General features: G+C 50.3%; 1 protein-coding gene across 2 annotated transcripts in view; it reads left to right on the top strand.

Annotated features, from left to right (window-relative positions):
- The first annotated feature begins 5,049 nt into the window (after positions 1-5,049).
- LOC140418761 (uncharacterized) overlaps positions 5,050-15,021 on the top strand; it is a 44,637-nt gene continuing 34,665 nt past the window's right edge. The window contains exons 1-3 of one of the 2 annotated variants that reach the window (XM_072502363.1): positions 5,050-5,094; positions 5,526-6,548; positions 10,051-12,876. In XM_072502363.1, coding sequence (XP_072358464.1) covers positions 6,527-6,548; positions 10,051-11,129 — 1,101 coding nt within the window. In that variant the 5' untranslated portion in view covers positions 5,050-5,094; positions 5,526-6,526 and the 3' untranslated portion in view covers positions 11,130-12,876. The other variant, XM_072502365.1, reaches the window with a different exon arrangement.

The raw sequence follows: 15,021 nt of genomic DNA, 5'->3' as shown, positions 1-15,021 counted from the left end.
CAATGTGCACACACTGGGGAGAGACCGTTCACCTGCTCTGAATGTGGGAAGGGATTCGCCTGTTCACCCAACTTTCTGAGACACCAGCGAGTTCACACTGGTGAGAGGTTGTGTACCTGCTGTAAGTGTGGGGAGGGATTTGCTCAGTTAAACAACCTGGTTAGACACCAGCGAGTTCACGAGTGACTGCAGGAGTTCGATTCTGCTGTTATTGCTGCTGTTAACCACGTCCCGGACTAAACCATGTTCATTTTGACTTTTGGTGTTTCTGCTGATGTTAATAATTATAAGTGCTTAGTACTCTTGTTATTTCTCAAATAAATTGGCTTTGTGTTAAACCCATTGTTGTAGATTTTTGTCTTTGCTACCTTAGTGTTTAACCATGATGTGGAGATGCCGGCGTTGGACTGGGGTGAGCACAGTATGAAGTCTTACAACACCAGGTTAAAGTCCAACAGGTTTGTTTCGATGTCACTAGCTTTCGGAGCGCTGCTCCTTCCTCAGGTGAATGAAGAGGTATGTTCCAGAAACACATATATAGACAAATTCAAAGATGCCAAACAATGCTTGGAATGCGAGCATTAGCAGGTGATTAAATCTTTACAGATCCAGAGATGGGGTAACCCCAGGTTAAAGAGGTGTGAATTGCATCAAGCCAGGACAGTTGGTAGGATTTCGCAGGCCAGATGGTGGGGGATGAATGTAATGTGACATGAATCCCAGGTCCCAGTTGAGGCCGCACTCGTGTGTGCGGAACTTGGCTATATGTTTTTGCCCGGCGATTCTGCGTTGTTGCGCGTCCTGAAGGCCGTCTTGGAGAACGCTTACCCGGAGATCAGAGGCTGAATGCCCTTGACTGCTGAAGTGTTCGCCGACTGGAAGGGAACATTCCTGCCTGGTGATTGTTGCGCGATGTCCGTTCATTCGTTGTCGCAGCGTCTGCATGGTCTCGCCAATGTACCACGCTTCGGGACATCCTTTCCTGCAGCGTATGAGGTAGACATACGTACGTACGTACGTGGTACGTACTTGTGCGACTCGGCCAACGTTGTCTACCTCATACGCTGCAGGAAAGGATGTCCCGAAGCGTGGTACATTGGCGAGACCATGCAGACGCTGCGACAACGAATGAACGGACATCGCGCAACAATCACCAGGCAGGAATGTTCCCTTCCAGTCGGCGAACACTTCAGCAGTCAAGGGCATTCAGCCTCTGATCTCCGGGTAAGCGTTCTCCAAGGCGGCCTTCAGGACGCGCAACAACGCAGAATCGCCGAGCAAAAACTTATAGCCAAGTTCCGCACACATGAGTGCGGCCTCAACCGGGACCTGGGATTCATGTCACATTACATTCATCCCCCACCATCTGGCCTGCGAAATCCTACCAACTGTCCTGGCTTGATGCAATTCACACCTCTTTAACCTGGGGTTACCCCATCTCTGGATCTGTAAAGATTTAATCACCTGCTAATGCTCGCATTCCAAGCATTGTTTGGCATCTTTGAATTTGTCTATATATGTGTTTCTGGAACATATCTCTTCATTCACCTGAGGAAGGAGCAGCGCCCTGAAAGCTAGTGACATCGAAACAAACCTGTTGGACTTTAACTTAGTGTTTAACATCACCCGGCAGGAACTCAGAAAGGACAATCTGGGGGAGGATCGTACAGCAGGAAGAGAATTTAAGTCTGGGCACAATCCAGGAGATGATGGTCATCTACAACTTGTTTCTAATGGAAAAACCTAACACAGTATTTATATGGGTAGCACAGTGGTTAGCACTGTAGCTTCACAACTCCAGGGTCCCAGGTTCGATTCTGGCTTGGGTGTCTGTGCGGAGTCTGCATGTTCTCCCTGTGTCTGCGTGGGTTTCCTCCGGGTGCTCCGGTTTACTCCCACGAGTCCCGAAAGATGTGCTGTAAGGTAATTTGGACATTCTCAATTCTCCCTCTGTGTACCCAAACAACGCCCGAATATGGCGACTAGGGGCTTTCCACAGTAACTTCTTGCAGTGTTATTGTAAGCCTACATGTGACAATAATAAAGATTATTATTATATTCAATCTAGTTTTTGGATTTTTCATTTTGTACAGTTTACACGGTCTCCATGATAGCACATAGCTCCTCGGGGGCCTCTGCATATCTCCTGTCTACCCTTAGGATCTCCCCCACTAACCTCTCCCTTTCCCTGCCCTCTCTCTTTTCCCTGTCAGCCCTGATGGCGATTAACTTTCCCCTGACCACCGCCTTCAGCGCCTCCCATACTATCCCCACCTACCTCCCCGTTGTCGTTGGCCTCCAAATACCTTTCAATGCACCCCCGCACCCCTCCTCATCCGCCAGTAATCCCACATCCAGACGCCACAGCGGGCGTTGGTCCCTCTCCTCTCCCAACTCCAGCTCCACCCAGTGTGGGGCATGGTCTGAGATAGCTATGGCTGAGTACTCCGTTCCCTCCACTTTCGGGATCAGCGCCCTGCTCAAAACAAAAAAATCTATCTTGGAGTAGGCTCTGTGTACGTGAGAGAAAAAAGAAAATTCCCTGGCCAGGGGCCTAGCAAATCTCCATGGGTCTACTCCCCCCATCTGGTCCATAAACCCCCTAAGCACCTTGGCCGCAGCCGGCCTCTTCCCCGTCCTAGATCTGGAGCGATCTAATGCTGGGTCCAACACTGTGTTGAAATCCCCCCCCCCCCCCCCCCATTATCAAGCTTCCTGCCTCCAGATCCGGAATCCGCCCCAACATGCGCTTCATAAATCCAGCATCATCCCACTTCGGGGCGTATACGTTTAGCAATACCACCCACGCCCCCTGAAACTTACCGCTCACCATCACGTATCGACCTCCATTGTCCACTACAATATTCTTGGCCTCAAACGACACCCGCCTCCCCAGCAGTATTGCCACCCCTCTGTTCTTCGCATCCAGCCCCGAATGGAATACCTGTCCTACCCATCCCTTTCTTAACCTGACCTGGTCTGCCACCTTCAAATGTGTCTCCTGAAGCATGACCGTGTCTACTTTCAGTACCTTTAAGTGCGCGAACACTCGGGCCCTCTTAACCAGCCCATTCAGGCCCCTCACATTCCAAGTTATCAGCCGGATTGGGGGGCTCCCCACGCCACCCCTGCTGACTAGCCATCTCCTTTTCTAGGCCAGTCCCGTGCCCGCGCCTCCTGCACTCTCCAGTCCCCCAGACGGGGGCCCCTGCCCCGACCACCTCTTCTGTTTCCAGTTCCCCATCAGCCAATGCAGCAGCAACCCTTTTTCCTCCCCCCTCCCCCGCTAGATCTCACTCTAGCTCTTTTGCTCCCCCCATAACCTTCCCGTAAGTCAGCTGACTCCTGCTGACCCCGGCCTCCCCCGCTGTCCCACTGACCCCCCTGTGTGGGAATCCCCCCTCCCCAGCAATCAGTGTGCGCTCCTCCACCCCCCTCCGTCCTTCCCTAGCGCGGGAAAAAGCCCTCGCTGTCCTGAGCCGGCCCCGCCCCCTCTGGCGCCGCTCCTGTTGCGGCCTTATCTCAATTCCCCCATCCCCAGGCCTCCTCTCCCTCCAGCACCGGCGCCCACACACTCTCACAGTCTCCCCATCAGATCTCTTCCCCCATCCCCATCCATCACCCAACTCGTGGAACATTCCTTACGCATAGTTAAAACCCTGTATACAACTGACACCCGCCCCCACAACCACAAACCCTCAGTTTGAGTCTAACTTTTCAGTTTGTATAAAGGTCCAAGCCTCCTCAGGCGTTTCGAAGTAGTGGTGTTGATCCTGAAACGTGACCCACAATCGCGCTGGCTGCAGCATTCCGAACCTCACCCCCTGCCTATGCAGCACTGCCTTGGCCCGATTAAAACCAGCTCTCTTCTTTGCCACCTCTGCACTCCAGTCCTGATAGATTCGGATCTCCGTATTCTCCCACCTGCTGCTCCGCTCTTTCTTGGCCCATCGCAAGACACATTCTCTATCCACGAAACGGTGAAATCTCACCACTACCACCCTTGGCGGCTCGTTGGCCTTGGGTCTCCTCGGCAGGACCCGATGAGCCCCTTCTAGCTCCAGGGGACTCGGAAAGGCCCCCGTACCCATCAGCGAGTTGAGCATCGTGCTGACATATGCCCCGGCATCAGCCCCGTCCACTCCTTCAGGGAGACCCAGAATCCGAAGATTCTTCCTCCTTGACCTGTTCTCCAGGTCCTCGAATCTTTCTGCCCACCTCTTGTGCAGCGCCTCGTGTGCCTCCATCTTCACCGCCAGGCCCAAGATCTCATCCTCGTTCTCCGTGTTTTTTCCCCGCACCTCCCGGATCGCCGCCCCTTGGGCCTTCTGGGTCTCCACTAACCCCTCTTTCACCATCAGCATTGGCACCAGCACCTCTTTCTTCAGCTCCTCAAATCAGCATTTGAGAAACTCCAGCTGCTCCTGCACCCCTGCTACTTGATCTCTGCCCGCCGCCATCTTGTTTTTTCTCCCTTGCATTTTTCGCTGCTCCAAAAACGCTTTTTTGACTCCTCCGCTCCTGGTCCAATCCATATACTATGGGGGGTGGACCTTGCTATCACCTTCCCACACTGGAAGTCGTCGAAAAATTTCCGTTGGGGCTCCTCTGGAGAGCCCAAAAGTCCGTTTTAGCGGGAACCGCCGCATGTGCGGCTTAGCTCCGCATAGAAGTCAGCACTGCAGTCTCACGGTTCCGAGAATCTGTGTTCAATCCGGCCGCGGGTCACACCCATGTCTGCATGGGTTTACACCCTACGTCCCAAGTAAATGTGTAGGGTAGGTGAATTGGACACTCTAAATTGCCCCTTAATTAGAAACATTCAAAAATATATATATAAGCGATCATCTATTCACAACAATGAGTCTGAAATTTTTGAAAAGCAATTCATCTCAGTTGGGTAACAAATGTATTTTCTCTGCAGTTTCACGGTTCAATGGCGCTGACATACCCAGCATTCACTTCGGGTGTGCAAGTACGCTATTCACTCCACAGGAGCGAGCTGCGCAGGCGCAATGCTGGGCTGTATGTGGAGCATGCGTAGTGTCACTTTGCTCGGGGCCCTGTGCGTGCGGGAGACCATTTTCTGAACGGGTGAGAGTCGGTGGGCCGGAGGGAGGAATGGAGCCGGGAGTGGGGTTGGAGAGGGAGCGGAGGCTTCATAAACACCCAGTGCAGGTCTCACAACCTCAATAAGAACCGGAGGCCCCGGGTTTGGAACGCCGAGGCTTTTCCCCATGAACAGGCCCAGGTCACTGGCCGCCACTAATCAGTGGGGAGTGAAGCGCATGCGCCGTTATGTGACGCAATAGTGTGGGCGGGGCCTCGGTCCCGGTGGCCAGGGGAGAGTCTCCTTTGGGACCTTTCTGTTCTCAGAGCTGGATTCATGTGGACGCAGAGGCGACACTGGTTCAGGTGGCGAGGGACATCCTGGTGCACCCTCAGCCACCAAGAGTAATTATGCAACATGTCGAGGATTTGAAAGAGAGAAACATGCTTCAATTTGATCCATTTTTCTTTCTAAGGCATCGAGGTGTCGCCCAATTCAAAGCAACATTTGACACTGAGCCACACAGGGAGATATCAGAGCAGGTGGACAAAAGCTTGTACAAGGTAGGTTTTAAAATAGGCAAGTAAAGGAGTGAGCAGCGGAGGTTGAAGGAAGAATTTCCAGAGCTTGGCTATCAGGCAACTGAAAGAACAGCCACCATTCATAGAGTGATTAATATTGTAAATGCTCATGACCATAAGATGTAAGATGCAGAGCAGAAGTAGGCCATTCGGCCCATTGAGTCTGCCCTGCCATTGCATGAAATCGTGGCTGATCTGATCTCCTCAACTCCACTTTCCCGTCTTATCCCCATAACCTTGATTCCCTTCCTGATTAACAATTGTCTATCTCAGTCTGCGTCCAGAATTAGATGAGAGCAAACATCTCGGCGGCTGCATGAGATGACAGAGATAGGGAGACACAACTCTGGAGGAAAAGGTGCTTCTTTAACGGGAAATTTTATAGGTCAGTGAGCCAGGGGTGATGGGTGACCACGTCTTGGTGTGAATAAGCAAGAGTTTTGGATTCACTCAATATTACAGGGAGGTTGAATGTGGGAGGTCATCCGAGGGTGCGTTAGGTTAGTTGGGTCTAGAGGAAATAAAAGAATGGATTGGGCAACACAGCAGCACCAAGTGGCCAGCACTGTGGCTTCACAGCGCCAGGGTCCCAGGTTCGATTCCCGGCTGGGTCACTGTGTGTACGGAGTCTGCACATCCTCCCCGTGTTACTGGGTTATGGGGATAGGGTGGAGGTGTTGACCTTGGGTAGGGTGCTCTTTCTAAGAGCCGGTGCAGACTCGATGGGCCGAATGGCCTCCTTCTGCACTGTAAATTCTATGATAATCTATGCTAAATTGCCCTTAGTGTCCAAAAAGGTTAGGAGGGGTTATTGGGTTACGGGGATAGGGTAGAAGTGAGGGCTTAAGTGGGTCGGTGCAGACCCGATGGGCCGAATGGCCTCCTTCTGCACTCTATGTTCATGTCGGCCAGACCAGGTAAGGATGGCAGATTTTCTTTTCTATTCATTCACGGTATGTGGGTGTCGCTGGCTGGGCCAGCATTCACTGCCCAACACTAATTGCCCTTGAACTGAGTGCATCTCAGAGAGCATTTTAAGAGTCAGCCAGTTAACTGTGGATCTGGAATCACACGTAGGCCAGACCAGGTAAGGATAGAAGATTTCCTTCACTGAAGGACATGAGTGAACCAGATGGGTCTTTATAACAATCGACAATTGGCCGAGCAAGCCACTCATTTCTAGGGAAATTAGAGATGGGCAATAAATGTTGGCCCAGCCAGTGACTCCCACAAATGAATAAAATCAAATCCTGGAGACTCCAGTCAGTCAATCCGGGAGAGTTGGCATCCTGTCCAGGCTCGCAGTGCCATCATGGTCATCAGTAGACTTTCAATTAATTAAAATTTTACCTTCAGCCTTGGTGAGATTCATGCCTGGATCTCTGGAAAATCATTAGGACAGTAAAAACAATTTTTGGGTCTCTGAAAAAAATAGTTGGCCCCTCGAGCCTGCTCCTTACATACAAACTAGGAGTCGGCGCCTCGAGATTGCTCGTTACATACATACTAGGAGTCGGCTGCTCGAGCCTGCTCCTTACACACAACCCAGGAGTCAGCCCCTCAAGCCTGCTCCTTACACACAAACTAGGAGTCGGCCCCTCGAGACTGCTCCTTACACACAAACTAGGAGTCGGCCCTCGAGCCTGCTCCTTACACACAAACTAGGAGTCGGCCCCTCGAGATTGCTCGTTACATACAAACCAGGAGTCGGCCGCTCGAGCCTGCTCCTTACACACAAACCAGGAGTCGGCCCCTCGAGATTGCTCGTTACATACAAACCAGGAGTCGGCCCCTCGAGCCTACACACAAACTAGGAGCCGGCCCCTCACGTCTGCTCCTTACATACAAACTAGGAGCCGGCCCCTCGAGCCTGCTCCTGACACACAAACTAGGAGCCGGCCCCTCGAGCCTGCTCCTTGCACACAAACTAGGAGTCGGCCGCTCGAGCCTGCTCCTTACACACAAACTAGGAGCTGGCCCCTTGAGCCTGCTCCTTACACACAAACTAGGAGTCAGACCCTCGAGCCTGCTCCTTACACACAAACTGGGAGTCGGCCCCTCGAGCCTGCTCCTTACACACAACTAGGAGCCGGCCCCTCGAGCCTGCTCCTTACACACAACCTAGGAGTCGGACCCTCGAGCCTGCTCCTTACACACAAACTAGGAGTCGGCCCCTTGAGCCTGCTCCTTACACACAAACTAGGAGTCGGCCCCTTGAGCCTGCTCCTTACATACAAACTAGGAGTCGGCCCCTTGAGCCTGCTCCTTACACACAAACTAGGAGTCGGCCCCTTGAGCCTGCTCCTTACACACAAACTGGGAGTCGGACCCTCGAGCCTGCTCCTTACACACAAACTAGGAGTCGGCCCCTTGAGCCTGCTCCTTACATACAAACCCGGAGTCGGCCCCTTGAGCCTGCTCCATCATTCAAAAATGTTAACCTCCCTCCACATTCCTGCCGACCCCGATACCTTTCACCCTCTTGCTTATCAAGAATCTATCCATCTCTGCCTTAAAAATATTCAAAGACCGAGCAGCACGGTGGTGTAGTGGTTAGCACTGCTGCCTCACGGCGCCGAGGTCCAAGGTTCGATCAAGGCTCTGGGTCTCTGTCTGTGTGGAGTTTGCACATTCTCCCCGTGTTTGAATGGGTTTCACCCCCACAACCCAAAGATGTGCAGGTTGGGTGGATTGGTCACGCCAAATTGCCCAATAATTGGAAAAAATGAATTGGGCACTTCAATTTATTTTTCAAAAAATATTCAAGGACACTACTTCCACTGCATTTGAAGGACGGAAGTTCCAAAGTCATAGAATCCCTACAGTGCAGAAGGAGCCCATTCGGCCCATCAGGTCTGCACCAACCCTCTGAAAGAGCACTCCACCCAGGCCACCCCCCATCCCACCCACTCCATCCTCATAACCCCACCCAACGTGCACATCCTTGGAGACAAAGGGGCAATTTAGCATGGCCGATCCACCGAGCTTGCACATCTTTGAACTGTGTGAGGAAACTGGAGCACCCAGAGGAAACCCACACAGACATGGGGAGAACGTGCAAACTCCACACAGTCACCCAGGGTCGGTATTGAATCTGAGTCCCTGGTGCTGTGAGGCAGCAGTGCTAACCACTGTGCCAATCCCTGTCTTGCAACCCTCAAGAGAAAAAAAAATCCTTATCCCCATCTGAAATAGGTGACCCCTTATTTTGCAACAGTGACCCCCTTGTTCCAGATTCTACATCCTCTACTCTCCACATCCACCCTGTCAAGACCCCTCAGGATCTTATATTGTTCAATCCAGGCTTTACCCAAAACTTTAAATCTGTGTCCCGACTGCTTGTACGATCAGTGACTAGAAACAGAGTTTCTTAGTCCACCTGATGGAAACCTGGCATAATCTTGTGGACCTGAATCAAATCTCCCCTCAACCTCCTTTATTGGAACCATTCTGGTGAATCTCCTCTGCACCTTCTCAAGAACCTTCACATTCTTCCTGAAGATGAACACGCTTGAACATTGTCGAAAACAGCTTCTTCCCCGCCGTTACCAGACTCCTAAACGACCCTCTTATGAACTGACCTGATTAACGCTACACCCCCGTGTGCTTCACCCGATGCCGGTGTCGATGTAGTTACATTGTATACCTTGAGTTGCCTGTTATGTATTTTCTTTTCTTTTCCTGTACTTAATGATCTGTAGAGTTGCTCGCAGAAAAATACTTTTCACCTTGGTACACGTTACAATAAACAAATCCAATCCAATGAAGAGTGGTGACAAGAGCTTTATAAAGATTCATAATATATAATTAGAACCATAAAATTCCTACAGTGCAGAAGGGGGCCATTCAGCCCATCGACTCTGCACCTATCCTCTGAAAGGGCACCCTGCCTAGGCCCACACCCCTGCACTGTCCCTGTAACCCCATAGCCCCACCTTATCTGCACATCCCTGGACACTAAGGGGCAATTTATCAAGGCCAATCCACCTACCTTCTCTTCTTTGGACTGTTGGAGGAAACCTGAGCACCGGGTGGAAACCCACGCAGACACAGGGAGAAAGTGCAAACTCCACACAGACAGTCACCAAGGCCGGAATTGAACCCGCGTCCCTGGTGCTGTGTGGCAGCAGTGCTAATCACTGTGCCACCAGAAGCATAGTTTCAGTATTAATATTACTCTTGATGAAGCTCAGATCTACTCTCTTAATATGTCTTGTAGATATACAAAATCCCTCTTCACCTCTTTCTCGCTCCTCCCAAAGAGGCCAGTTGTGTTTTTACAACAATCCAGCAGTTTTCATGGTCACTTTTTCCCAGTGCCGGCCCCACAAATGACCAGATTCATTCAGCTCAATTTTACAACCTGCCTTTGTGTTTCTGTGGGTTCTCTCTCACTCCCTATTTATTGTTTTCAATCAGTTTCACAGCGTGTTCGAAGGGGAGGCTTCAAGGTCCGGAAACTCAAACCAAGCATCACATCAGGATCTGACAGAGTCCTCAATTTATCATATCCTGAATATCATCGTACTTTGAACATGGAAGGAAAAAGCATCGTCCACAGTGGGGAGAAACCGTACACGTGTTGTGTGTGTGGACGAGGATTTGCTCGATCATCAGGCCTCACAAGCCACAAATGCAGTCACACTGACAAGAAACCGTGGAAATGTGCAGACTGTGGGAAAGGATTCACTTCCCCATCCAAGTTGGAAACTCATCGACGCAGTCACAGTGGGGAGAGACCATTCGCCTGCTCCAAGTGTGGGAAGGGATTCACTGAGTCATCCGCCCTGCGGAAACACCAACGTATTCACACTGGGGAGAGGCCATTCACCTGCTCCAAGTGTGGGAAGGGATTTACTTTTTCAGCCAACCTGCGGAGACACCAGCGAGTTCACACTGGGAAGAGGCCATTCAGCTGCTCCATGTGTGGGAAGGGATTCAGTGATTCATCAACCCTGCAGAAACATCAACGTATTCACGCTGGAGAGAGACCATTCACGTGCTCTCAGTGTGGGAAGGGATTCAGTCACTCATCCGCCCTGCAGACACACCAGCGAGTTCACACTGATGAGAGACCGTTCCAATGTTCAGACTGCGGGAAGTTCTATAAAGGTTCTGGGGAATTGATGCGCCATCAACATGTTCACACTGACGAGAGACCGTTTAGGTGCTCTCACTGCGGGACTGGGTTCAGGCGATCAACTCAGCTCACTGAACATCAGCGAATTCACACTGGGGAGAGACCATTCACCTGCTCCAAGTGTGGGAAGGGATTCACTCAGTCATCTGCCCTGCTGAGTCACCAGCGAATTCACACTGGGGAGAGGCCATTCACCTGCTCCAAGTGTGGGAAGGGATTCACTCAGTCATCTGCCCTGCTGAGTCACCAGCGAATTCACACTGGGGAGAGGCCATTCACCTGCTCTCAGTGTGGGAAGGGATTCACTCAGTCATCCAACCTGCTGAGACACCAACGTGGCCATAAGGAACCACAGTGATTGGATTTTGCTGTTCCTCACATTCAGGACTGAACCATGTTCATTTGGGTCTCTTTCTGCTGATAACAAACTCCAGCCCATTTACAGGGGCTAAAAGTCAAATAAAGTTGATTTGTGTTAAATACCTCTCTGACAAAAGTTAGATTCTTTTGAAGTACTCTCGCTCTTCCCTGTCTCTTCCATCCTCACCTCCAACAAGAAGTGTGAGGCGCTTGTGGAGCATCTTTGTGACTGAGATTGAGTAAATCCGATCAGCTGCCTCTGCTGCTTCCCTCCCTCCCACGAGCCCACCGGACCAAACTGTCTCTAAATTTAATCCTTTCCCGAGCCCTGAACCCACATCTTTCTCTAGTTTCTCTCCCATCTCCCCTCATGCCCTCTCAGAGCTCATCTTGTCCATGCGACCCAGCTCCCGCTCCATCGACCTTATTCCCACTGAGCTACTGATCAGCCAACTACCCTGTGTCCATGGATATTGTCAACATTTCTCTCTCTTCTGGTACTGTCCCTCTGTCTTTCAAATCTGTCATCATCAACCCCTCCTCAATAAAACAAACCCTTGACCTGCCATACTTATAAATTACTGCCCCATCTTCAACTTCCCTCTCCTCTCCAAACACTTTGAACATGTTGTCACGCCCAAATCCTTGCCCATCTTTCCCAGAACTCCCATGTTTGAATCCCTTCAATCAGGTCTCTGCCCTGTCACAGTGAAATACAAGAGACAAACAGAATCTTACCCGGAGAGAAAGACAGACAATCCGGGAGCTTGGATCCAACACCGATATGTTCAGAAGACTAGAAGCAAGGGTAGCAGCACAGTCATTATCGAGAGACAACAATACCTGCTGGAGACAGACAGACAGACAACTAAACAACACAAATCGCAACACCAAGCTACCTAGACCAATATACCCGAGACAGGAAGGAGAATTGGAGACGGACTGGAAGAACTCAGACTTCAGACACATTAACCAAAAACAGATGGAATATCTGAGGGGACAACAGGGAGAACCAAGGAGGTTCCACCTGTTGCCTAAAATACACAAACATATAATGTTTATTATTGTCACAAGTAGGCTTGCATTAACACTGCAATGAAGTTACTGTGAAAAGCCCCTAGTTACCACACTCCGGTGCCTGTTCGGGTACACAGAGGGAGAATTCAGAATGTCCAATTCACCTAACAAGCACGTCTTTTGGGACTTGTGGGAGGAAACCGGAGCAGCTGGAGGTAACCCATGCAGACACTGAGAGAACGTGCAGACTCCGCACAGACAGTGACCCAAGTGGGAATTGAACTCGGAACCCTGACACTGTGAAGCAACTGTGCGACCCATTGTGCTACCGTCAGGAAAATGCCACCAGACACACCCAGCGGATCAGATTGAAAGAGAAAATCCTACAGAATCATAGAATTTACAGTGCATAAGGAGGCCATTCGACCCATCGAGTTTGCACCGGCCTTCGGAACCGGCCCCCTACCTAAGCCCATGCCTCCACCCTATCCCCGTAACCCCGCCTAACCTTTGGACACGAAGGGGCAATTTAGTGTGGCCAATCCACCGAACCTGCACATCTTTGGACTGTGGGAGAAAACTGCAACACCCGGAGGGGACCCACACAGACACGGGGAGAATGTGCAAACTCCACAGTCACCCAAGGCCAGAATAACTGAAACATCAACACACTGCTCCTGGGAGTTGATGGTATAGTGGTTCAATAAATATAATTAATGAATTAAAAATGTGTGTAATTTAGAATTAAAACTGAAAATGCCAGATTAACTCAACAAGTCTGCAGCATCATAGAATCCCTCCAGTGCAGAAGGAGGCCATTCGGCCCATTGAGTTTGCACCAACCCTACAAAAGAACACCCCACCCAGGCACACTTTCCCTTCTCTCTCCCCGTAACCCCACTTCACCTTTGGAACTAAAGGGCTATTTCTAGCGTGGTCACACTTGGGAGAGACCATTCACCTACCTTGTGTGTGGGAAGGGATTCACTCAGTCTACCCACCTCACTTCACACCAACGTGTTCACTCTGACACAAGACCTTTTAAATGTTCCGCCTGTGAGAAGAGCTTCAAAGGCAAAATGGATCTGCTGATTCACCAGCACAGTCACACTGGAGAGAGGCCGTTCAACTGCTCTGTGTGTGGGAAGCGATTCACTCAGCACTTAAGCAAGGAGTCAGGAGGGCTAGAAGGGGTCACGAAAAGTCATTGGAAAATAGGGTTAAGGAAAATCCCAAGGCTTTTTCCACATACATAAACAGCAGGGTAGCCAGGGAAAGGGTTGGCCCACTGAAGGATTGGCAAGGGAGTCTATGTGTGGAGCCAGAGGAAATGGGCGAGGTACTAAATGAATACTTTGCATCAGTATTCACCAAAGAGAAGGAATTGGTGGATGTTGAGTCTGGAGAAGGGTGTGTAGATAGCCTGAGTCACATTGAGATCCAAAAAGATGATGTGTTGGGTGTCTTGAAAAATATTACGGCAGATAAGTCCCCAGGGCCTGATGGGATCTACACCAGAATACTGAAGGAGGCTAGAGAGGAAATTGCTGAGGCCTTGACAGAGATCTTTGGATCCTCACTGTCTTCAGGTGATATCCCGGAGGTCTGGAGAATAGCCAATGATGTTCCTCTGTTTAAGAAGGGTAGCAAGGATAATCCAGGGAACTACAGGCCGGTGAGCCTTACGTCAGTGGTAGGGAAATTACTGGAGAGAATTCTTCGAGGCAGGATCTACTCCCATTTGGAAGCAAATGGACATATTAGTGAGAGGCAGCATGGTTTTGTGAAGGGGATGTCGTGTCTCACTAACTTGTTGAGTTTTTCGAAGAGGTCACAAAGATGACCTACCCTGCAGGTAGGGCAGTGGATGTTGTCTATATGGACTTCAGTAAGGCCTTTGACAAGGTCCCTCGTGGTAGACTCGTACAGAAGGTGAAGTCACACGGGATCAGGGGTGAGCTGGCAAGGTGGATACAGAACTGGCTAGGTCATAGAAGGCAGAGAGTAGCAATGGAAGGATGCTTTTCTAATTTGAGGGGTGTGACTAGTGGTGTTCCGCAGGGATCAATGCTGGGACCTTTGCTGTTTGTAGTATATATAAATGATTTGGAGGAAAATGTAACTGGTCTGATTAGTAAGTTTGCAGACGACACAAAGGTTGGTGGAATTGCGGATAGCGATGAGGACTGTCAGAGGCTACAGCAGGATTTAGATTGTTTGGAGACTTGGGCGGAGAGATGGCAGATGGAGTTTAATCCAGACAAATATGAGGCAATGTATTTTGGAAGGTCTAATGCAGGTAGGGAATATACAGTGAATGGTAGAACCCTCAAGAGTATTGAAAGTCAAAGAGATCTAGGTGTACAGGTCCACAGGTCACTGAAAGGGGCAACACAGGTGGAGAAGGTAGTCAAGAAGGCCGGGGCATTGAGTATAAGAATTAGCAAGTCATGTTGCAGCTGTATAGAACCTTAGTTAGGTCACACTTGGAGTATAGTGTTCAATTCTGGTCGCCACACTACCAGAAGGATGTGGAGGCTTTAGAGAGGGTGCAGAAGAGATTTACCAGAATGTTGCCTGGTATGGAGGGCATTAACTATGAGGAGTGGTTGAATAAACTCGGTTTGTTCTCACTGGAATGACGGGGGTTGAGAGGCGACCTGATAGAGATCTACAAAATTATGAGGGGCATAGACAGAGTGGATAGTCAGAGGCTTTTCCCCAGGGTAGAGGGGTCAATTTCTAAGGGGCATAGGTTTAAGGTGCAAGGGGTAAGGATTAGAGTTGATGTTCGAGGCAAGTTTTTTACACAGAGGGTAGTGGGTGCCTTGAACTCACTGTCGGAGGAGGTGGTGGAAGCATGGACGATAGTA

Source organism: Scyliorhinus torazame, chromosome 5, assembly GCF_047496885.1.
Source record: "Scyliorhinus torazame isolate Kashiwa2021f chromosome 5, sScyTor2.1, whole genome shotgun sequence".
Classification (NCBI taxonomy): domain Eukaryota; kingdom Metazoa; phylum Chordata; class Chondrichthyes; order Carcharhiniformes; family Scyliorhinidae; genus Scyliorhinus; species Scyliorhinus torazame.
This window is presented reverse-complemented; position numbering and strand designations above follow the sequence as displayed.